Source organism: Athene cunicularia (genome assembly GCF_003259725.1).
Source record: "Athene cunicularia isolate RWA chromosome 3 unlocalized genomic scaffold, athCun1 chr3_part1, whole genome shotgun sequence".
Classification (NCBI taxonomy): Eukaryota; Metazoa; Chordata; class Aves; order Strigiformes; family Strigidae; genus Athene; species Athene cunicularia.
This window is the reverse complement of record NW_020799097.1, coordinates 34,278,207-34,302,253: the sequence shown is the minus strand read 5'-3', so window position 1 is coordinate 34,302,253 and position 24,047 is coordinate 34,278,207. Positions and strand designations below refer to the sequence as shown.

The 24,047-nt window shown below is 39.2% G+C and overlaps 1 protein-coding gene across 3 annotated transcripts in view; it reads left to right on the top strand.

Moving 5' to 3' along the window:
* COL12A1 (collagen type XII alpha 1 chain) overlaps positions 1–4,488 on the top strand; it is a 97,455-nt gene extending 92,967 nt beyond the window's left edge. The window contains exons 63-64 of one of the 3 annotated variants that reach the window (XM_026844879.1): positions 846–1,016; positions 3,409–4,488. In XM_026844879.1, coding sequence (XP_026700680.1) covers positions 846–1,016; positions 3,409–3,590 — 353 coding nt within the window. In that variant the 3' untranslated portion in view covers positions 3,591–4,488. The other 2 variants (XM_026844880.1, XM_026844881.1) reach the window with 2 other exon arrangements.
* Positions 4,489–24,047: the final 19,559 nt, after the last annotated feature.

Sequence of the window (24,047 nt, the reverse complement as noted above, 5' to 3'; positions counted from 1 at the left end):
ATAGGCTAATATCTTTATCTTGTAATTTACTCATCTGACATGCCTGCTTGAGTGAAAATGTGTTTCATGAAAATACGTTGTCCAGATATTTGATGGATATTCTCAGTAAGTGTTATCAGATGATACTTTTGTAGTATCTAGTTCTGTTTTTTACTTGTGATTACAGAACTGCAAATTGTCCCCGGCATACAAAATAGTCCCACATGCAGAGTTACCAGATGATAGAGTCAGATGATTTGACCACTGGTTTTGGTCTTTGTATCATGCAGTTTTGTTAGCTGCATCATTTGTTTCTGCTTGTAGTTTACTAAGCTAAACACAGGTTTTCATTACAGGACACATAAGATACTTGCAGCAAATTGTAGCCCCAGTTACTCGAAGCTTTACTTTTCTGTTAACCATAGTAAGAATGGTTCCAAAAAAAACATTACCTCATCTGTCCTGGGGCTACAGGGTAGCAGAATTAATGTACTCCTATATTTTAATTGAAATCCAGTGTGCTTGTCTAATCTAGTAGTTTCCCTTGAGATCTTTGTATCTTACACAGAGGGGAAATAAACCAGAGAATTCATTGATGTTTCTTACTTGGCTCAAGCCTTACTAAATCAGATTCTGTGAATAAATCCTTAAGTAAGCCACACACAGGGAAGCCACTAATGATGAGTCACATTTCTAGTTTTCTTTTGTTTTTCTTTCTGTTGACCCCTATATAGCAACAAAGTGCAAGTGTTTTCTCACCAAAGACATAGCCTAGTCTGTGTAGTCTAGACAGCAGTAATGTTAGCTGTTTTATCAAGCTAGCTCTTAGAGAAATCAACATCCCAATCTTCCAATTCTAAAATTAGGTCCACAAGGAGAATCTAGAACTGGTCCACCAGGCTCCACAGGATCACGAGGACCACCAGGACCACCAGGCCGTCCTGGAAATGCGGGTATTCGAGGTCCCCCAGGGCCACCAGGATATTGTGATTCATCCCAATGTGCTAGCATCCCTTACAATGGCCAAGGATTCCCAGGTAGGTTATGAACAACTTAACTTGCCTTAAATAGCCTTCATAGATGTGGCTGTATATATTGAGCTGCTTTACATGAGACAGTCCTGCTAGCCTGGACATACTGAATCAGGAGGAGATAGCTGCAATGAGCAGGCCTGCCTCATTGTAACATGCAGGTATATGGGCAGTCGTTTGAACTTTGATGCAGATTTACTTGATGTCATGTGCGGTTTGCTTTAAATAGGAAGTAGTAACTAAATAATTTAGTCTTTTTTTTTTTTTTTTTTTTTTTTTTTAACATAGATGGTTAGTAGTTGACAATGTTGCTCATAGGATTTAAGTGACCATTTTCTTCTTCTTCTTTTTTCCCCTCCATTCCCACCCCTTCCAATCGTCTTCAGAACAAGGTTGAATTCTCCATGTTTCTCTTGAAAAATAAAAAGAATGCTGTGGTTGGCAATTTCCGTGTGTCTCTTTTTGAGCAATGTTAGGATTATTTATAAAAAATTGATACCTGAAATAAAAGTTTTCCACAAAGGAAATCCATTTGGTGATACAGTGCAAACTGAAAAACACCACTGTCCTACAATTTCTACCAAGTTAAACACCATGGAGTCACTGATTAGCCTTGGGTCATATCAGCCTTCCACTCTGTGATGTAGCTCAAACAGTAGGCTGCTTCTGGAATCAAAATAAAGGGTCACAGCGGCCACCAATTTCTGACTGGAAAGATTCTAATATATTTTAACATGGGGATCCTGCAGGACCACAGTATTGTTAACAAATTAATGTGTATGCATTGCAACATCTCAAAATTAGTGTATGTGATACTACTATTGGATATGGTTTGCTGTTAGTGTATTGTGCATGTACCCATGAAAAGAAAAAAAAAGAAAAGATATATATATATATGTACACACTTGCAGACTCAGTGCTGCTGGTTAAAGAGCCACATGGTTGTGCAGATCTCACACAAAATTTTATTTAAATGAAAAATAAATAAAATTGTACCTGTGATTCAGCAGTGTTCTTCTTTCTAGTAAGCAGCTATGTATACATATATAAATATATGCCTATGACTTAACTGTTATGTATTTAGTTGGATGAAAGTATGTTTTTGCACATCAGATGGACTTTTTAAAAGACTAACATCATCTTTGACCTGTTTCAGGTTTCGGCTAACACATTTTCTAAGTCGCCAGTGCTGCTTACAGTTTGAATACATGAAAATCCTGTTTCTGAGATGTTTGCGCACGTGCTTATTAGAAAATGAGTCCGTATGGATATTTCACCACGGATATGGTTTTTGAACCATGTTGGCCTCATAGAATGGGGAGATTCTTTTTACTAACACAATTTGTGAATGAGATTCAAAGGACAGTGATGTCAATTCATTAAAGCCTGTTGCATTTCAATAATAAAATAGACAGTCTTTCTTTTTTCAAAAAGACCCAGACCTTCAAAAGCCTCACTGGTGAAAGAGGCTTATAAAACTACTAACCAGCAAAGGTAATGCCATTAGAAGAGACAGATTTAACCTGGTAAATGATAAATGACTTCTGTAAATAGTAAACTAATTGTGGCTTGTAAATGATTTGTATGGGACCGTATCCACTAAAATCTGTTAACAACTCTATGTGATGCTTTTGCATAAAAGCCTGCTGCTGCTTGCTATATGCCAAAATAACATCTTTGACATCTTATGAAACCTACCTGTCTGTTGCTTGTTACCCACGTGTCTGAATCTGGGCATGTGCCTTTTTTTTATATGTAACCTTGTTGGATTCTGTAACTGCAGTTATAAATACCAAAGTTTTATAATTATTTTTCTTCTGTTTTGCTGTAGTTTTTGGTGTTCCTGAAGCACCAGCTGTAACTCGGTTTGTTACGAGGAACAGCACGAGAAAATGACATGTACTGTATATTGCCGCTGGTGATAGTTATGTCTACACTTACCTTCCCATTCTCAGAGAAAATTAGTATATTCCAGACCCTCCTGTTCATTTTACCTGTTTCATGTCTTCTACTAATTGCGCAGTTTAAAATAAAGTCCAGTGCTTGGATATTGAAGTAGCTGTAAAATAATAGTTTTATTTGATTTGCATTGTTTTGTTTTTGTTTTTTAAAGTTTTACAATAATTGGTTCCTTGCATAATTTAAGACTCTTTCTGCAATGTTTTGTGTATTATAAATACAAAGCCTTTCAAAATTAATTTTTTAATTATTTTACTGCCAAAAAGTATTCATGAACAAAACTGAAAAATATCCCCAGTGAACTATTAATTTATATATATTTATTTTACGGAAATAAGATTGGACTAACACTATGTAGACAAACTAACTTTCATTGTATTTGTGGATTCAAAGACATGCGATAACTATTATGTTCAATCGGACAACTATTTTCAACCAGAACCATACGTGCCTGAAAGTGGACCCTATCAACCTGAAGGTGAACCCTTTATAGTACCTATGGAGTCAGAAAGGAGAGAGGACGAGTATGAGGACTATGGCGTTGAAATGCATTCACCAGAATACCCTGAGCACATGCGCTGGAAAAGATCACTGTCAAGAAAAGCAAAAACAAAATCATAAAAGATCTGTATCTTGTTTTGGTTTTTTTGGTTGGTGGTTTTTGTTTTGCTATACTTGCATTTGCGGATACACACAGGGAGAGTGCATAGTTTCATTTGCAATATAGCTTTCTGGTCTTTTCTTATCAGACACATCCCTGTTTTGTATCTTGCTGATGTGGGGATAGCAATGTGTGTACCTTAGAGATTTCATGTTGCTCTGAAAATGCTTGTAAAATACTTTTGCTTATAGTGCCTGCGTACAGGTTAATATGTGCATTCAGTTATCCCAGTTCTGCCTTTTCATTAAAATAATGTAAAAACAAATAAATAAAAAAAAAGAAAACCAAAAAACCAAAACAAAAATAACCACAGAGCTGCTGCAAATTTTCTAAGGACTGTCTGCTTTAGCTCTACATTTTTCTTCTTTTTCAAATGCATGCTTTCAGTTCAGTTAGATCACAGGTCTGCATTATCTAGTTAAAAAGAAACAAAAAAATCCCTCTCCTTTCAATATCATTGTCATTTTCTTCTATTTTTAGTTACACTTTGCAGAGCATATACTGCTCTTATACATCTCCTTTAAACACCACAAACATTAAGTAGCTGAAATCATTGTATCAACTGGATACAGTTTAATAATGCCTAAAATCTCCTTGTTTGTAGACACAGTAACATTTATGCCAAATTGCAGTCAATCCTGCAGAGATGGAATTGCATGTTTATGTTGTATATTTAGTATGGAATTTTTTTTCAGAATACAATGTTTCTTAGTTATCAAAAGCAGTTGGAAATTGTTTGCAAGACTATGGATATAGAATTGCTGCTTTTATATTTTAACTGCAAATTGTGAATTTCACTGCCTTATATTATTTATTTCTGAAATGAAAGAGGCATTTTTCAATAAAACTACTGAAAATGTATATGTGTCTATTGATTTTTTTGAAAGGCGCGGTGAGACTGATGTGTGTATTATCAATTAGTGTTATTCACTCAATCATTTCGAAATGGTAGGTACCAAAAATCAACTAGAATGGCAATAGTCTTAAGATAGGTATTTGGGCTCTGGGATCTAGAGATGGGTGGGTGAAAGCAGGAGAGGCTTCCTCTGACTGAGGCATGAATAAGACTTTTAACAAATTCAGTCTGCTAGAAAGAGACACTCTGAGCTTCAGTTGCTGTCTTTTTGGGGGGTTTCTGACGTATGGCTGTTGCAGGGAGAGAGACTTTCCACCCAAGAAATGACTTGAACTGCAGTGAGTGCCTGAAGCTACACAAATTTTTAATTCCTCATGTGCTGTGAACATTGCAGCCATGTCAGCACTGAGCCCATTGTTAGCAAATAGTGTACATGAGGATGTGGGTGTCTGGTGTTTGCTGAGCTCCATCCTGCCAGGACCATACATGCTACTCTGCTCCGGAGGTCATTTGTGCCTGCACAAGCTTGGATCACAGTGATGGCTGTGATGTAGCTTTACCTAGAGAGGGTGACAAGGATGGTTTGGAAAAGAACAACAAGACTGCAGTGGGCTAGAAGAATTAGTTGCTAACTGTAGAGAGTGGACTGGTGGTGATCCTTCCTATCAATGGTATCTCAACCAAGGTTTCGCCATAGGACCTGAAGCAAAGCTGGAATGCCATTTCTTAAGATATGCAAGACATCTGTCAGTGAAGAGAAGCTAGATGTCCAGGCTGGCTTCTTGATCACTGAATTTTACTCTGCACTGGAAGCTATATGACAAATTTTAGTGTCCACAAATGGAAATTATACAACAACTCCACAGACCACCTGCCTGGTTATCAGTGAAATGAAATACAAACAAACGGCATTTCAAAGAGTGATCCTGATTACAGCCATATGCCTCTTAGACTGTAAGAGAATAATTCTGGGCTGAACTGAGGAACATTTAAAGGAGAATCAAAGTCACTGATTCCTTATGCTTTCTTCTAACTGTGGAGAGTTAAGTATCAAAAACATGTCCTGCAGTTTCATGTGCAGTAAAGAAATGTGTGTGTCTGGCAGAAAAAAAGGTGCTGGTAGAAATTCGGAGAAGTGATTAAAATGGTTCTCTGAATTGTATTTAAAAATAATGACATCTTGCATTGATCTCCCATCTGTCTTTTTCTGGCATTAAGTATGTCCCTATGACAAGCTTAACCAGATGCCCATATCTTCATTAAAAAAAAATAAAGTAAAAAAAAAAATTCCCTTCTGTCCTCCAACCTCCAAGCAGAAAGTTTTCCCTTAAACTTCCCTATTTTCCATTAAAATTCCCTATTTTTCTGTTTCTTCACAAAATACATCCAATGCCTGCCAACCATGCCTTTTATTCTTTGTGTTCATTAATATCAGTCTTAATAGAAATTACGCTATTTGATTATCTGGTGGCCTGAAATATTTAACCATTCAATAAAACCTAAACTAATTGGTAGTCAGTATATTTTAACAAAAAAAAATCTGCTCACAGATCTGCAGGATGCATATAAGCTCTAAGAAGTGTACTTCCTACAGGCACAGAATTTCAAAGCATCAGTCATGATTATCTTTGAACTTGAGATAAGTGCTGATAATCATTTGTGTTTCTAAAAAAAATCCCTATAATCTACAAACCTGGTTAACACTTCTTGCATCTGTGTCACAGTGTTTGACAGAGTCAGACTTCTGACAGTACATTTTGAAGTAAAAAAGACTTTCACTGGCTCATAAAAAATATGGAGAAAATACTTGAAATTTTTTGGTAGCATATAAATGAGTTTACTGATGGCAACCAACAAGGAAGAACAACTCATTTCCAGGAATTCTCAAGAGAATGACTCTCAGGGGTTAGGGGGTGCTGATGACACTTCTGGGAAAGCTGTTGCAAAGCTGAACTGAGCAAATCCTGGAGAAATACAGATGCAAAGCAAACACAGGTTTGAGTTCCTGAATATTTCATGCAGAACTGAGGAGTTTAAACAGTCTGGCAATTTTAAAAAAGGAAATTGTTTAAAAGCTCAGTTTGTATTGTATATGCATTTTCTCTCATTTTGGCAAAAACTGTGGATACAAAAAAAAGCAGGTGGGAAAGAGCTGCTGCTTGTTTGAAATTAGGACTGAACATTGCAGAATACCTCAGTGAAGACAGACTTTCCTGTCTTGCAAACATTGGCTCAGAGAGAAAGTTCTTTGCATTCCTGATAGTATGGATAGGAAAACTGCACAAAATACCCAGACAGTGTTATAATTTTATGAAGGCTAAATATTATGGTAATGCATTAGTGCTGACATCTTTGTGCAATAAGAGGCAAAAATGAAGTGAAGAGCAGAATGTGAAGAGCCTTATTTGAAAGAGTGCCTCCATTTTAATTCTGTGGTGGTTTTTCAAGTCTTTTACATACCCTAGCACTGACTGCCTGGAGATGCTTATAAAAATAAGATAAATGGGCAGTGAATTATTTTGCTAGACATGAAGAGTTTCAAACAACAACATAAACACTTAATCTTTGCTCCCATGAAGGCCCTTTTTGGTATTAAAAGATGGTATATTAGAAGTAACTTGATTGATCTGTATAGATCTTAAATGTAATAATTTTTATTTGCAAGTTTCTAAAATAAATTCCACTGTGGAAAACACATTAAAGGAGCCACATAGTCCTTGAGGTTTTCCACTACCTTTATGAAGTGAGATAATGTGTTAATATTTTTTCACTGCAACTCAGATTAAAGTTATGAATGGGAAAACATTTTGGAAAGATGTTGTACTGTGAAAACATTATTTTTTTGTGTCAGCTTTTTAATATACAAATGAATACCTTTTCAGTCATTTTACTTTAGATGCCCCATTGAACATACTGATATGAAGGTGGTTGTAGTTCTCATCTGCAAAGTCAAAAAGATCAGACCAGCTTATAGCCATCAAGGCAACACAGCTTTTAATAAAGGTTCTTCTCCACAGAATCACAGAATCATCTATGTTGGAAAAGACCTTGAAGATCATCTAGTCCAACCCTTAACCTAACACTGACAATTCCCAACTACACCATATCCCTCAGTACTATGTCGACCCGACTCTTAAACACATTCAGGGATGGGGATTCCATCACCTCCCTGGGCAGCCCATTCCAACGCCTAACAACCCGTTCTGGAAAGAAACGCTTCCTAATCCAGTCTAAACCTTCCCTGGTGCAACTTGAGGGATCTTGTCCTATGATTTGTTACTTGGTTAAAGAGACTCATCCCAAGCTCTCTGCACCCTCCTTTCAGGGAGCTGTAGAGGGCGATGAGGTCTCCCCTCAGCCTCCTCTTCTCCAGACTAAACACCCCCAGTTCCCTCAGCCTCTCCCCGTATGACCTGTGCTCCAGACCCTGCACCAGCTCCGTTGCCCTTCTCTGGACACGCTCGAGTCATTCAATGTCCTTTTTGTAGTGAGGGGCCCAAAACAGAACACAGGAATCGAGGTGCAGCCTCACCAGTGCCAAGTACAGGGGTAAGATCACTCCCTTCAGTATTCTGCAGCAGACCTCAAACTTTGCCTTCACCAGCTAGTTAAAAGATGCATAACCATTACTTTCATCCTCTAGAAAAAGCGATGGGAATGAAAGGAAATTCTCTTGAAGGCTTCTCCACATCTGATCATTTCTTAGATGACATTCAGTTAAAAAGAATAGACTCAGACAGGGATTTTAGTGCTGATACACTACTGGCATCTGAAAAGAAGTGCTCAGTTGCATTTTCATTGAGTTCTTTTCCTATGGTGCTTGTTTAATATTCTTCCATCTTATTGTTTTTGCTCTTTTGTGTCATGCATGAGATTGTTGAGCTAACTGGCAAACTGCACCTCAGAGAGTGATTCTGAAATGTAAAGTGAAATCCCACCTCCTGTAAGATGAGCTGTGTTTTGCACTGAATTTAGCCAGGTTGAATTTATAGTCTTGCCTTCATTCAACAAATCTGTTCTGTAATCTTGGAGATGTAGAAAGTCCTTAGCAATAAATTATTTGGGCTTTTTTTGAGGAAATACAGCAAGACCATTTGGAGCTGTCACCCAGATGCTACTCTCAGTTTCATTTCTGTCAGCTTTGTTCTGAATGCCTTCATCCTTGAAACTCACTGTTTGTTTCTGAACTGTTCTCACTGAATAGTGCCCAGTATAGTCAGTTCAGGATGTCTTGAAGATTTAGTCCATGATCATTATAATTTTCCTTTGTGCAACCCATATTTATTCCTCTCTGGAATGATGCAAGATACTCACTGGATTTTCAAGAGTTGCTGAAGTTTTGGGAACATGACATTTCTGGGTGTCCACTTTGAGACACCCATTAATCTTGGTTTCAGAATGCAATATGCTTCTAACAACTTGACTTCTTTAACCAGCCTTGAGTTATCTTCCAAGTCACTACCAAGGTTACTCATATAATGTTAAATATTGAACAAAACAAAAATAGGACAGGAAGAAATAAGATACTTCCTGACTCTCATTTTCATAGCGTGTTATCCCTGCAAGTTCTTAAGTTAAAAATACTGAAGGAGATGGATTTTCTTCCTTCAGCTATAATGAAAGAAGAAAAGCTTCAGATGCTCAGGAAATACCAGAAAGGAGAAAACAAAAGCTGTATCTTTTTCCATTAGAGAGGGCACCTATCCAGAGGCTGCTGCCATAAACTTAATCAGAATTATTGGTCGTTGAGCAAAATCGACATTTATAAGAACCAGAACTCCAGTATTGATCATGAATAAAGTGTTCCTGTCTGGGATTAGCAGAAATATGTAAAACTGATAAATACCTTGAGTAATAATCTTTTTACAGCTGCCAGACTGAAGTAGATGTGAGACATTTATCAGCTATAATGGCCTTCTGTTTATGTCTCATAGCAACCACCACTGAAAAATTGCAACATATTATTTAATGTTTGCAGTTTTGGGCTCTGTTCATGACAGTGAACAGATGAAATTAATCAAAATTATTGCACACTGCACAAAAATGGTTTTCTCTTTATCAGTTTTGCCACCTCATGCCCTGCTCAGTCTTCCTTCTCTTCTTCCATGCCTCCTTTCTTTCCTGAAGCTTATGTGCTATTTGCACGTAAGTGTGGCCAGCAAGTCAAGGGAGGTGATTCTCCCCCTCTACTCTGGTCTCATGTAATCCCACCTGGATACTGTGTTCAGCTCTGGGGCCCCCAAATAAGAAGGACATGGACCTGTCGCAGCAAGTCAGAGGAGGCCACAAAGATGTTCAGAGGGTCACCTCCCCTATGAGGGCAGGCTGAGAAAGTTGGGGTTCAGCCTGGAGAAGAGAAGGCCCTGGGGAGATCTTATAGCAGCCTTCCAGTACTTAAAGGGGGGTACAGGAAAGATGGGGAGGGACTCTATCAGGGATTGTAGTGATAGGACAAGGAGTAATGGTTTCAAACTGAAAGAGGGAAGGTTTAGGTTAGATGTAAGGAAGCAATTCTTTCCTGTGAGGGTGGTGAGACACTGGCACAGGTTTCCCAGAGCAGCTGTGGCTGCCCCCTCCCTGGCAGTGTTCAAGGCCAGGTTGGACGGGGCTTTGAGCAACCTGGTCTAGTGGGAGGTGTCCCTGCCCATGGCAGGGGGGTTGGAACTAGGTGATCTTTAACATCCCTTCCAACCCAAACCATTCTGTGATTCTGTGATTCTAAGAGATGTTTTTAAGCCAAATCTATTTGTCCTATGTAATTACAAGAAACAAAACAAGTACTTTTCTATGCACTGGAAGACAGGGAAAAAATACTTTTAACTAGAGTGACTTTTAATTTTAACTTTACTTTACATTATGGGTAAATAGCCAAAGATATAAAACCATAGCCAAGGTTTTAAATAGAAAGCTGAAAAGGAATCCTGGCCCAGTATCCATTCTTAGATGTTTATCCTTAAGTTTTCAGTTCTAGAAACTCTGTTGAGGTGAGAAATATCAGCATAATATCAAATAAAGGGTCATCTGCAGACTTATATTCTTTGGCAGTTCCTCAGAATGCCATGAATACTCTCTGCTGTTATTTGGCACTGTCCCTGTGTACAGTATATGTGACAGAAAACACCTGGAGACTGTAGAATACCAGCCAGTGCATCCTCCAAGGTGATATCCTGAGGTTATATTTCTCAATCTCCCCAGCTGATCTCTTTTCAGTAGCAACAGAAGTCAAAACAGCAGCAAACATTTCATATATCTGTCTCATTTCTCAAAGACATGTCTGAAAGATGTGTTTTCCCTCTACAGTGTTTCTTCCCCAAAAATAAGCCAATAAATTTGCTAGTGAAATAGGTGAAGCTAATTAGCATGGGTCCAAACACTGAGCTATCATCAGTGCACTTATCAGTGAGCCATGACAATAAGGAATTTAAAGAAAAAGACTCCCTGAAGATCATATCCATCTTACCTGGGTGTTATCTTTATTTAATTCCTTTAAAACACCACCTCTTTCTTCAGATGAGGTGTGAGAAAGTTCTAACTTCTTTTTGCTAAGGTAGATGATATCACAGAGGGGAGGAGGAATTTGCAAGCTGTGACTCCCAGTGCCCTGGTCCAACAGCTTTCAAACCACTCTGTCAGTGTAAGTTGTCAGACTCTCATATAACTGTGAACCTGAAAGGTTCAGAGTAAGGAAAAAACCTGAAGCTCAAACGTGAAGGAGCAACGGGGAAAATGCACAGGGAAACATCCAATTACAGTCGCCAGCTCGTGTAGTTTGGTGGCTGCATTTTCTCCTGCAGTAGGCTGGGAGGAAGCTAGTCTTCAAGGGTGGGAGAAAGCTTACTCCTTACTGAGGAAGGAAAGAGAATGGAGAAACACAACTTGCCATTCTTCCTTTGATAGACAGCAATGTAAGGAGCTCTTGCATTGTATGTGTCCTCATTCAAACTCCATCTACTTGTATTAATGCCAGAAATCAAGGGAATTTGCTAATTTTCATAAGGACCATCGTTGCTCTTAACCAAAAGAATGTTTTATGAGACACTGTTTTCTGACTACTTTGTCCCACATGTAGAGCACAAGTTATGCTGTTGCTCATCCCATTAGTTTATATACTAACAGACAAAAAACCTCAGTGGGACCTAACACATTTTCTTAAGCACTTCATCTTTTAGCCTGTGAACTAAAATTTTAGCTTTTTAGTGACACACTTCGTAATAAGTATCAGAATTTCCTTTAAAATCATGGAAAGACGTATGTTCCTTAGGAAGCCTCTAGAAGGGCATTCAGTTGGTGCAATTTGAGAACCTAATCTTGGGGATCTTCACAAGCAAGAGTCACCTCTAGGCTTGGAGGATCAGCGTATCATGTTGCTTGTCATGAGGAAAATGGCAAGAGCATAAGTAACCGCCTCAACAGCTGGAGACTGGCCCTGATGCGGTCACTGGCGCAGAGGCTGATGGCCCCAGGCTGGGCTGAAACAGCATCCTGGTACATAGGAGGGTGGGGAGGCCCCAGTGGATGTTCGACAGGCACAGTCAGGCCTAGTACTGCTCTTAGGTCTCTGAAAATACTATTTTCTGCTCATGCAGAATTTTACAATATTTAGTTTGGGAAATCCTTAAATGTTCATCACTGGGGCTACTCCCTCAACTACCTGGATGATAAAAATTGTACAAAACATGTCCCTTATGAGGACTATATGGACTGTTCATTCTAAGGTTGGGGGTGTGGGGTGAAGGACCATGGCTGTTGACACTGGAAGATGAGAGTGCAGCATGGTCTTGATGGAAGGATGGAAGAGAGTGAGTTTTGTCACTAAATAAAGATGACAATGAGGCCTCTGCTGTAAACAGGGAAGTGGAATAAATTAAGGACCAAGATATTACTCATATAATACTTAGACTACAGACACTGGAACAGATGTAAAATTTCAGAAAACCCACAGTTTTCCTCACAGGTCTTCATGCTTGGATTTGAGGCAGTGCTATTTACTGCAATTCATCGAGATCTACTAGGGAAAAAAAATTATGAAGATGGCAGCTGATGATCTACAGGAATATAAAAACAGAAAGTAAGAGGTCTACACTTTTAAATAAATGTACACATCATCCCTTTCTGGCAGAAGACACACAGATACAATTTTTGCATATTCTAAAAATGCAGTAATTTGAAGCAGGAGATGATTGATATTTTTTTTCAAAAAGGAATATGTTCAGAAATGTCAGTAATGATTGCTATATCCTGCTTTATGCACCAGTATATAGAAGTAGTAACTAGAAATGTAGAATGAATAAGAGCTACAGTCAGTTATTTATAAATAGATATTTTAGGCAGCTCTCTTTGGAATTTAGCACTAGATGGAAAGACATTAGAAGGAAACATAGACAATAATCTTTCAGCCAAGCAAGCACTGACTGTGTCAAAGGCAATATTACAGATTTCCTGAAATAAAGGTTTTCTTCAACAATCCTGCATGAGAGAATTCATACAGCTGTGTGACTGACTCAGTCTCCTCTTCAGTCTCACTGCATTAGTTAGACTTCCAATTTATAATTTTAATTCCTTTCTTAAAAGAAAACATTATCTTTTCACATTTCTGAATCATTCTATGTCTTATCCAAAGCTGAATGGGTAGTATTACAGCCATATATAGGACTAGGTATCGCAAGAACAGATTTTCCTATTTTTTGTATAGTCATGTGTATTTTAATAGATCCATCTTGTGTATTAGAGTAAATGAAGAGTTCATGATGTCTCAAAGAAGAACATATTATCCATCCTTTCTTAGACGTACTTCTAAGACGGTCTTATAAAATGTGGCAGGGTTCAATCTGAAGTTAGAGATGCTAGAAAGGAAAAATTATCTGGCTATGCATATGCAAGAACTGTTTCATTTCAGATCAAGGTATGGCAGACCTCCCTTATTTTTATAACTTTTAACAGTCTTTATCAGACTTCCTGCATGTATTGTAATGCTTCAGAAATGTATGTAAGTCAGACCATAACACATTGGTTTTATGGTAACTTACGACACCAAAAGTTTCATGAAAGTATTTTTCAATATGAAAGAATGCTTTTGGGATACTTAGATACTATACTACATAGTCAAATAAGAAAGTCCAGTCAACTGTGCTTTCAGAACCCCAAAAGATCAAAATAGTTTATATTTCCGATGTAGAATGACTTTTTTTTCTTGTTTTATATTCTGTGTAAAAGAGTAAATAGAATGAGGTACATTATGATAAAAAGTGTTTAGTAATCATAAGAGGTATAATCACTGTCATGTCTTCGTGTGATGTGTATTTCATATATTTAATCTATTTTTGCTTTTGCAGTTTTTAGAAGGGCTCCAGCTACAACAGCTGGGAAGTTCTTACTGCAATACCAACAGTGTATGACATTTTGTTCCAGTTTAAAGTTCACCCAATTTTATCTGCTACATCTGATTTTATTCATGTGATTCTTTCCCCAAAGTCATCATCTGAACAAAATGCTGCAAAACTATACATATTTCTAAAGCTGCATGAATCAATTCAGCTTTGGCAGTCAAAATTTACAACTAACATTTCTCATTTTCTTAGTACGCATTTTTTTGGCACATCACATTGGACTATGATTATTCTGCAACATTAGTAAAATTGTGCACTGTACTGTGGGAAAAGCCATCTCAGTGTGGTGGAAATTCCACTGAAGGGAGAGCTAGTTCCTTCCAAACCTATTGGGTTTTGCTTTTAATAAACTCTTTAGGAATGAATCAGTATGATATTTCATTAATTATGGCCAGGTTTTCAATAGGCCTCAGTACACTACATTAAGCTTAGGGTTTTTTCCCCCAGAAAGTTCAGTCACTGAGTCTAGTTACACTCTGGGTTCAGATGTGAACTAGCTATTTAAAGAAGGGTGGTTATCCATGCGGTCATGGTGCTAAGCCCTAGCTAGCACAATCTGCTGAAACTATTCACTTTTTTCTGAGGCTTTACACTAAACTAACATCTACAAAGCTTCTGAACTGGAGGTGTCTTGTAACACTCTGACTTCAAATGCAGGTAGGGTTTAACATGTGCCTGTCTTGAAGTGACTATGCAGCCTTAGTCTAAATGAAATGATCAAGTTTTCAAGAATGCCTGGCATGTCAGAAGTCATTGTCTGGTTTCAGTGAACATGAATACAGAGGACAGTGTCAGAGGAAACTCAGAGAAAAAATGTTAACAAGTGTCCTTGGCACACAAAGTGCATAGACTAAAGGCCAGATGAGAGGGTGGAACTGGTTCAGGGTAGTAACTCAAAAGGAGATGGTGGGATGGCATTACCAGTAGGAGGAAGAAGAAGGAAACAGAAGGAAAACCAGAGCTGCGCCCAGGTACTGCTCAGCTGTAATGCACCCTGGGAATCCCTATGGGATCCCTATAGGATCAGCTACCGAAGCTCAGCAGTTTGTCATTCACAGCTACAGTAAGCTTGTTCACTTTAGATCATATTTGTCTGTACTTCTAAGTGACCCAGTGCTTTCCATGGGGAAGCAGTAAGTGCCTACAGAAAGGCAGACAGTCAATAGTGAAGTACGAAGTCTTTTGCTAAAATCTTTTCCTCCCTGGTTAGCCAACTAGGCCATTTAGGAGAAGACTGCATGGTGAGTTGTCCATGGTGGGGGTCCCATGCCTAGATTATGTTCTGGGTTATGGAACTTCATTCCCTATTGAACTTCACCAAGCATGAGACTGGGAAAATATCATCTTTGGGTGGGTGAATTTGCACCTCTTAACTATGTTATTTACATTGTAAAAAAATAAAATGCAGAATAATTTTCCTGTGGCCTAGTTTTAAGGTAGAAACTAGAAAATGCTCCAAAGAGAAAGAAAGTAGAAAAAAAGAATTATTTCCCATACTAAAAACATCCATCCATCTCTCTTGTAATACTAAGACACAAACGGCACATCTGCTAAAAATATCTGCCACTGAACATAAGCGTATGAGCTAGGTTATATAAAAGCCTGATTTTTAAAAGAAATTATGAATAAAAATTAAATTAGTCTTGTAATTCCTGTAAGTCTCTCTGTCATCATATATATTTAAATGAGATGTATGTAGTTGGACAAGGACAAATTAAAAACCTCCCACAATTTATCTTTGTCTGCTTTCTCTTGCACTTAAGCAACATTTACACTTTCATAGGTTTCTTCCTATCCTATCACAACTTCATGGGTATTGATAAATGAGGCAAATCTTAGTGGTGCCGTCAGTCATCTTATTACAGATGCTCATTTTTCACTCACTCCACATGCACATTTTTCTGGAGTAGACCGGTATGGATGACATTGTAGTGGGTGTCTGCTCTAAGCCGCCTGACTGGGAAGAATAAGTGGTGAGGCCTTCTGCAGACAGCTAGAACTAGCCTCATGTTTGTAGGCCTGGTCCTCATGGGAACTTCAACCACTGAGATAACGTCGGGAGGGACAACACAGCAGGGTATAAGCAATCCAGGAGGTTCCTGGATTGCATTGATAATTTCCTGACCCAAATGATAGAGGAACCAACAAGGATACGTGCTCTGCTGGATCTCATACTTACAAACAAGGAAGAGTTCACTGGGGATGTGAAGGTCAAAGACAGCCTTGGCTACAGTGACCATGAGATGGTGGAGTTCATGATCCTCAGCAGAGGGAGAATGGTAAAAAGGAAGCTCATAACCCTGGACTTCAAGAGAGCAGATTTTGACCTCTTCAGAAATCTTCTTGAAAGAGTTCCATGGGATAAGGTAACAGGGGAAAGAGGGACCCAAGAAACCTGGTTGATATTCAAGGATCACCTCCTCCAAGCTTAGGAACAATCCATCCCAATGAGCAGAATGTCAAGCAAAGATGATGGGAGAGTTGTATGGATGAACAGGTAACTCTTGGCAAAATATCAAGAGGGCAGAAGCAGAGAGGAGGTAACCTGGAAGGAATATAGAAACACTGAGTATGTAAAGATGTGATGAGAAAAGCCAAAGCCCACCTGAAGTTGAATCTGGCCAAGGATATCAAAGAAAGCAAGAAGGACTTCTACAAGCAGCAAAAGAGTAGGGGAAATGTGGGCCTGCTTCTGAATGATGCAGGGGTCCTGGTGACAGAGGACATGGGGAAGGATGAGGTCCTTAAAGCCTGATTTGTCTCAGTCTTAACCAGTAAGATGGACATTCAGGAATCCCATGGCCCAGAGAGACGAGGAAAAATCTGGAGCAGGAAAGACGCACCCTTAGTGGAAAATGATCAGGTCAAGGAATATTTAAGCAAACCAAACATACATACGTCCATGAGCCTTGATGGGAAAATGAGTGCTGTGGGAGCTGGCTGATGTCACTGTGAGACCACTCTTGATTATCATGTTTGAATGGTCATGGTGACTGGGAGAAGTGCCTGAGGACTGGAGGAAAGAAATGTCACTTCTATCTTCAAGAAGCACCAGAGGGAGGACTGGGGGAACTACAGGCCAGTTAGCCTCACCTTTATCCTTGAGAAGGTGATGGAATAACTAACCCTGGAAACCATTTCCAGGCAAATGAAGGACATGAAGGTGATTGGGAGAAGTCAGTGTGGATTCATGAAATAGATGTCATGCTTGACCAGCCTGACAACCTTCTATGATGAAATGACTGCCTTGGTAGATTAAGGGAGAGAAATAGGTGTTGTCTGCCTGGACTTCAGGAAGGCTTTTGACACTGTGCCCCGTAGGGTCCTCATATAGAGAAGCTGATGAAGTACAGGCTGGATAAGGAGACAGTGAGGTGGATTGAAAAGTAGCTGAATAGCTGAGTCTGAAGAATTATGATCAGTGATACAAAGTCTAGTTGGAGGCCAGTAACTAGTGGTATACCCCAGGGGTCAATATGGGGTCAATCTGGTTCAACACCTTCATTAATGATCTTAATGATGCTGTTGACCCAAAACTGAGAGGAGCGGCTGATACACCAGAGGGTTGTGCTGCAATTCAGAAGGACCTCAACAGGCTGGAGAAATGGACAGACAGGAACCTTCTGAAGTTCAACAAGGAGAAGCGTAAAGCCCTGTACCTGGGGAAGACAACCTCATGTACCAGTACATGCTGAGGGCCACCCAACTGGAAAGAAACTGCAGAAAAGGACCCAGGTGTCCTGGTGAACATCAAGTTGAACATGAGTCGACACTGCCATTGGAGCAAAGAAGGCTAATGGGATCCTGAACTGCATTAGAAGGAGTGTTGCCAGCCGGTTGAGGGACGTGATCCTTCCGCTTTATGCAGTAATGGTGAGGCCACACCTAGAGTTCTGTTTCCAGTTATGGGCTCCCCAGTATAAGATATGCACACACTGGAGAAAGTCCGTTGGAGGAACACTAAAATGATTAATTTATCAGAGCATCTCTCTTGTGAGAAGAGGCTGAGAGAGATGGGGCTGTTCAGTCTGGAGAAGAGAAGGTGCAGGGTAGATCTCATCAATGTGTATAAATACCTGATGGGGGGAGTAAAGAAGATGGAGCTAGGCTCTTTTCAGTGGTGTCCAATGACAGGACCAGAGGCAACAAACACAAACTGAAACATAGGAGGTTCTGTCTGAGCATGATGAAAAAACCTTTTCACCGTGAGGGTGACTCAGCACTGGAACAGGTTGTCCAGAGAGGCTGTGGAGTCTCCATCCTTGGAGATACATTCAAAATCTATCTGGTCATAGTCCTGGGCAACTGGCTGTAGGTGGCTCTGAGTGGGGAGATTGGACAAGATGATCTCCAGAGGTCCCTTCCAGCCTCAACAGTTCTGTGATTCACTAATTGGCTCTTTCTTAATTCCTGCAATGTAAAGTGGATCATATTTGCATACAAAACACTTGGGCAAGTGTAATACAATGAATATAATTTGAATTTCTGACACAATTTCTCATGCTTTAAAAATAGTTGTTGAGATAAAGCATGAAGATGTTCTTAGCATTATTTTATGACCTCCTCAGATTTTGAGGTCTTGCCAGTCTAGCCTTCCCCCGCAGCTCCCACTGCAAACTTATCTCAAAGAAATGTTGAGTATCCACTATTAGCATAGCAAGTTTCCAAGTATTGTGACATGACTCATGTAAATTTATGCAGTCACTGTCAAAACATTTAAAACAGAGGCTTATTTTCAGAAATGAACCCTTAGAGAGGACAACATTTTAATGTAAACAAATGACGGAACACTAAATCGTGGCTGTAGTTTTGGAAGAGGATGAGAGCCTTATGTGTGCAGAGATGGCTTCTGAGCATGACTGTTGGTCCTGCCTGTCCTAATGATGTTCCAGGGCCAGCATAATTTCCCACCCCAGGTCATCTGGCACTTCATAGCTCTGATCCCACATACAGCAGAACTATGTGCTTTGTCTCAGAGGCCAGCTTATACAATGGTTTGAAAAACTGTAGTTCTAAGCTGTTTTCGGGCAGACCTGAATTTGGACCAGAACAGTCATCTGGTTCATGTGTAGAAATGAAAATTAAGACAATTGATCCTATAGAAAAGCTTTTAGGGAAAGAGCCATCCTAGGACTAATGAAGGGCAATGGAATAGGGAGGCCATAAAATAGCTGAGTTCTGACTATGCTCATCTAATTCCTGCTCTTAACTTTTTCCCAGCACCTTGCAAAATAAACAGTTGTAGTCAACATGGGAAGCAAGATTTTTTTTTAGACAAAAAAAAGTGATCTAATAATGTATTCAGCTCTTTCTGCCCATTTTATTCTTCTCCCTCCTTATAAGGGACTAAAAGCAATGGAGGACCAACTTTCTTCACTGAAATGCTCTGCTTTTAATCATTAACTACCACCCACTGAAAGCTTTGGGGCATGGACCCTGGTGTTAACTGGAACACCAGCGATGGACCCAAGGGGAACCTTCTTCATTAAAAGAGGTGTTTGTTAGAGAAGTATCCTCTCAATGGTAGTGATCCGGGGAAGATCACTGACAGCTGTCTTTCAGAGGTTTGCCACTCTGTGGCAGATTATTGTTCACATGCAACATACTGTTTTAACGTTATCTATGAATTGTTCTTTCTGAGGAAGTAGCTTCAGGCCTTTCACTCAGAGCTTGGTTTATTGACAACATTTATCACAAACACAACCACAGAACTTCAGGGAGGGATGAATTACATGTCTTTATCTAAATGGACCCCCTTGGTTCTGCTACATGCAATGTACTGTCAACAAACAATAGCATCTGATCCTTTAAAAGATAAACTAGCAATTCACATCACTGTCAGGAGGACTATCCATGGTCCATTGCTGTTTGTAGCCACACTGCTCTTCAGGAAAAAGGCTGAAATACCTCAAGTCAGCTGGTGGGAAACACTGCCTTCAGATCTTTGATGAATAGAGGAAAGTCTTGATTACCCATTTTAATTTTTTCCCCTGAGGTTATTCAACATGTCAAGTCTAAAATTAATGCTTATGGTGCTCTTAAAGCAGAATGAAACCCTAGCACTGAAGGCTTTTATGGGCTGTGATGTCATGCCTAGAAACAAGTTTGTTTATGTGGTTCAAAGTGGACATACTGGTTTTTCCCATTGTTTTTTCTTTGCCCCTGCCAGTACAGTCTGTTCTTGCAGAGTGTTGGGTTCCCAAGAAATACTTTTGAAAAGAAAACCAAATATTATCTTTTATATCTGTAGACATCTTCTCTTTTGATCTTTTATTTATCATCTTAACCTTTCTGATGTGACATCATAATCCTTCTTGGTGCTAATCCAGTATTGCTCTGGATTGGTCAATGGTCTGGATTGCTCAACTGTGACTGGAAAACCAGGTTGATTCTTGTATTTTTCTATCCTGTTCTTATTTTTACATCCCTAAAGAGCTCAGAAAGTTTGTTTTGGATGTGTTCAGATTTATGAGGAATACTTTGTTTACAAATATGAATGGTTTAAAAAATGTGATCTTGAGATGCTAATTCAGATCATGCATTTTGGAAATTCATGAAGAGAAAGACTTTGCCCTACCTTCACACCCAGCAGCAGCCTCCTAACAGGAAGAACACAATAAATCGGCTGTTTTCATGGCACCACCTTGGGCTGGAGAAGGACTTAGACCATGCTTATCGAGGAAGGATTTTGTCATGTGTGTGAATGTCAGTTTGCAGCTCAGCTGTTATTCCTCACAGTACCTTTTCCTTAATTTGGTTAGGTGAGATGGATTTGTGTCTCTGAGCTTGCCAGGATTGTCAGGATTGCCACCCTCAGAAAGGTACTAGTCCAGTTCTACCAGGCATAGAAGTTCCTGTGCTCTCCTCTCTCTCAAACACACTGAGATCCTTTCTTAACAGCTTGCAGGCAAAATCTCCTTTTGCTCCCAGGTTGTGCAAAGAGACAAAAGTTAGCAGTCTGACAAGTTTTCCTATTGTTACAGGAGGTCAGTTCAATTGTTACATTTAGTGAAGCATCCTATGATTATTTTACAATTTTGGCAATCTAACAAGAATTTTTGTCAGTGAAAACAATCAGTAATTTCCACTACAGATTGGCTTTTTTTTTTTTTTTTTTTTTTTTTTTTGCTTCTGGCATAAAGACCCACATAATTGTCATGTTAATTTCCCTGGCAATTCTCATTGTTGCAAAGTTTCATAAATGGATCAGCACTTGTATAAACTCACATCTTCATAATGAAAATCTTGTTTCAAAACTTTTCTGTTTGCTTGTGTTCCTGTACATTATAGATACTGTATTATATTTACTGAACATTTGCTACTTACTGGTTTGTCATTTTGGTTGTGGTGACTCACAATTGCTGTCTATGCTTCTTTGGAAGTTTGCTATGAAGAAGGAAACTTTGTGCTAAAGCACTTGGGTCTTTGTTTTGGATCATTAATTGGAAAAGATTTGCAGAGGCAGTATGTATGTGCTACTACCTGGAGAAAAAAGCAGCAAAAGACAGTCTGTATGTTCTAGGCCCATGAAGTATTCCTGGTCCAGAGAGAATGGAAGTCAACCAGAAGTCTTTCCATTGGCAACACTGGATTTTGGATGAAGTCTTGTGTATGCAAGTGGCGTCCAAAGGTCTGAGCTGTTCACAAATGGTCCATGTCTGTTGTAGTTACCAGAAAATGCAGGGAATGGGCCAGAGTTCAAAGCTTCAGCTTTTCAAATACAAATCACACAGACAAAAAGAAAGACACCATTATCCAACCTGCTGCAGTCCTCTTGAGTTCTGAGTTTCCCTGTGATCCAACTCCTCAGCTATTAATAAAGTAACAAAAACTTTGCTGGCTATGAGTATATTATGCAGGAACTGGTAAATCTCAGTAAAGGTAAAGAATCATTCTGAAAATAGTCATAAATATATCTGGGCTACAAATTAGGAATATAGTGACTTTCTGAAACAGACCTCTGATATAAGTAAGCCCACAAATGCACTGAGTTTTGGATGAAGACTGGTAAGTGTAGGGAGGGGAATCTTATGGGAACATTCTGATCCTGGCAAAGTTGATAGCCAGAGTGTTTTAGGAAGGGATTACATGGTACAGTGTCTGCAGTTATGGGGACTAGGCTGAATGGAGATACATACTATGATAAACACATTGAAGACCGTAAAGCATGCAGGGAGCTGCAAAAACACACATGATAGATTTCTATGTACACTGCATTAGCTACAGAAATAATCTATTCAAATGCAACAAAATGTCATACTGCACAGAAGAAGTAGCATGGGCCTCAGATTAAGAGTGATGACTCATGTGGATTTTATATACAATATTTAAGAGATAAGGAATGCTTTGAACTTGAAATTCCCATCTTCCCATAAAAAAGAAAAACACCAAAACCTGAAGAATTCTGTTCACTGGAACAAACTAGATTATTGGTAATATATTTACAAGGAACATTTATGTGCACAAATGGAAAAGGCCTGCACAAGTCATTGCATAAAAATTAACCAAGATAATTAAGAATTTGTTGATCTTTTATTGAGAAATAGTGATCTAGAGGACAGTTGTTTGCTATATTTGAAACTAATTCTCCATGACTATTCCTGAGGAGGATCCATTTGCAACTCCAGGTAAGTGTAATGATACTGTTAAGTAGCCTGTAAACTGCATTCAGAGTCTGTAACTCTTATTCATTTAGGAAAATAAAAATAGCTTCTGACAGTGCTTCAGATATTGCCAAGACGTCTAGTGCATACAATGAACAGGAGTGAGAATATGGGAAACCTATTGCTCCTTGCTTATAAGTGCCCTGAAAATTCTTAGCAATTAGTTTCTTCAAAGGGAGTCCTATAACCTGACTGTTGTATCAGTCTCAGCTTCAGGAATACAGAAACAATTTCCAGCTTTACTGTAGCTTTCCAAATATGACAGAAGAGTTTTAAGATTGGGTTGTTACCAGTGTGTCCATTGCTGTTGAAAGGAGTGCTAGACATTGTGTATCAGCAGTTGGACACACCACAGAGGGCAACATCTGTTTAACAATTATTCGTGACTTCAGGGAAGTCATGGAGAATTCTCCAGAAGTGCAGATGGCTATCATCACTATTTGATTAAATCCCGAAAAGTAAAATTACAGATAAATTAAATGATGAGTTTTTGTATTCACACTGGGTACTCTTCAAGTCTAGCAAGCACCCAGATTTTGAGAAAACCCAATAAAATAGAATCAGAATGAAACACTTTGCCTTCAGACTTGCAAAAATGCCATGAGAAAAGTTGCACTGCAGGAGAATGTGCTGTAGTCACAGAAAATCTATTCATCCCTTCTTCCATCAGTGGTGACAACAGACGAACAATGCTTTATTTACTGGTTAAAATAAAAAGTGACTCACACAGCCAGTGTGGGTGAGTAAAATTTTGCAAGACTGCCTTTCATATTTGACTAGTGTAATGATCATGTTGCAGGACTTTTATGGATGATTTGTAATATATGTGAGCATAGAATGAATGGGGGGGTGAGAAACAGCTTTTTTTCCCACATATAAACCCTAACCACATGAATCTCAAGCAAGCTTTAAAGCCATAGTTCAAAACAAGCCCAATTGCACTGGCCTGTGCCCTAGGAGTTCTTTTTAGTGTGCAGAAAGAACAGGAAACAGGAGCTTGTGCCCTTTTCAGTGTTTAAGTCCTGGGAAAACAGAAGCAGAGCAACTGCTGTCTTCCCCTAATCAGCAAGGCTGTCACCCATGATCAGGTTGTGCCTGTATACTCCAGCCCAGTAGGTACAATTGCACCAATCCAGCTAGATGGAGTCTGTACAAATTAATGTCTGGAAAACTGGGAGTACTTTGATACTTCTTGAACGAGAGGCATAGTTTTCAATGGTGAGGAGTCAAATCCAATCCTGTGTTCTCAACCTTGGACCTTGACTTGACTTGCAGTCAAGGCAGTTCCCTTAGGTCATGATGATCTCATGTGTTATGCAAAGAGATAGGAGAGCTTAATTGGACAGTGACTAACTGGAGCAGTATGTGCAACTTGAGAGCTTTTCCTGGGAGTCAAGATGGGCCAAATCATCTCTGTGGAGGTCAGCTAGGTGGCATTTCTCATTGTGCAGCCCAACATGGTCTTCCCTCAAATGCATGCTACAGTACCTAAGCAGGGTCCTTTTAACTTCT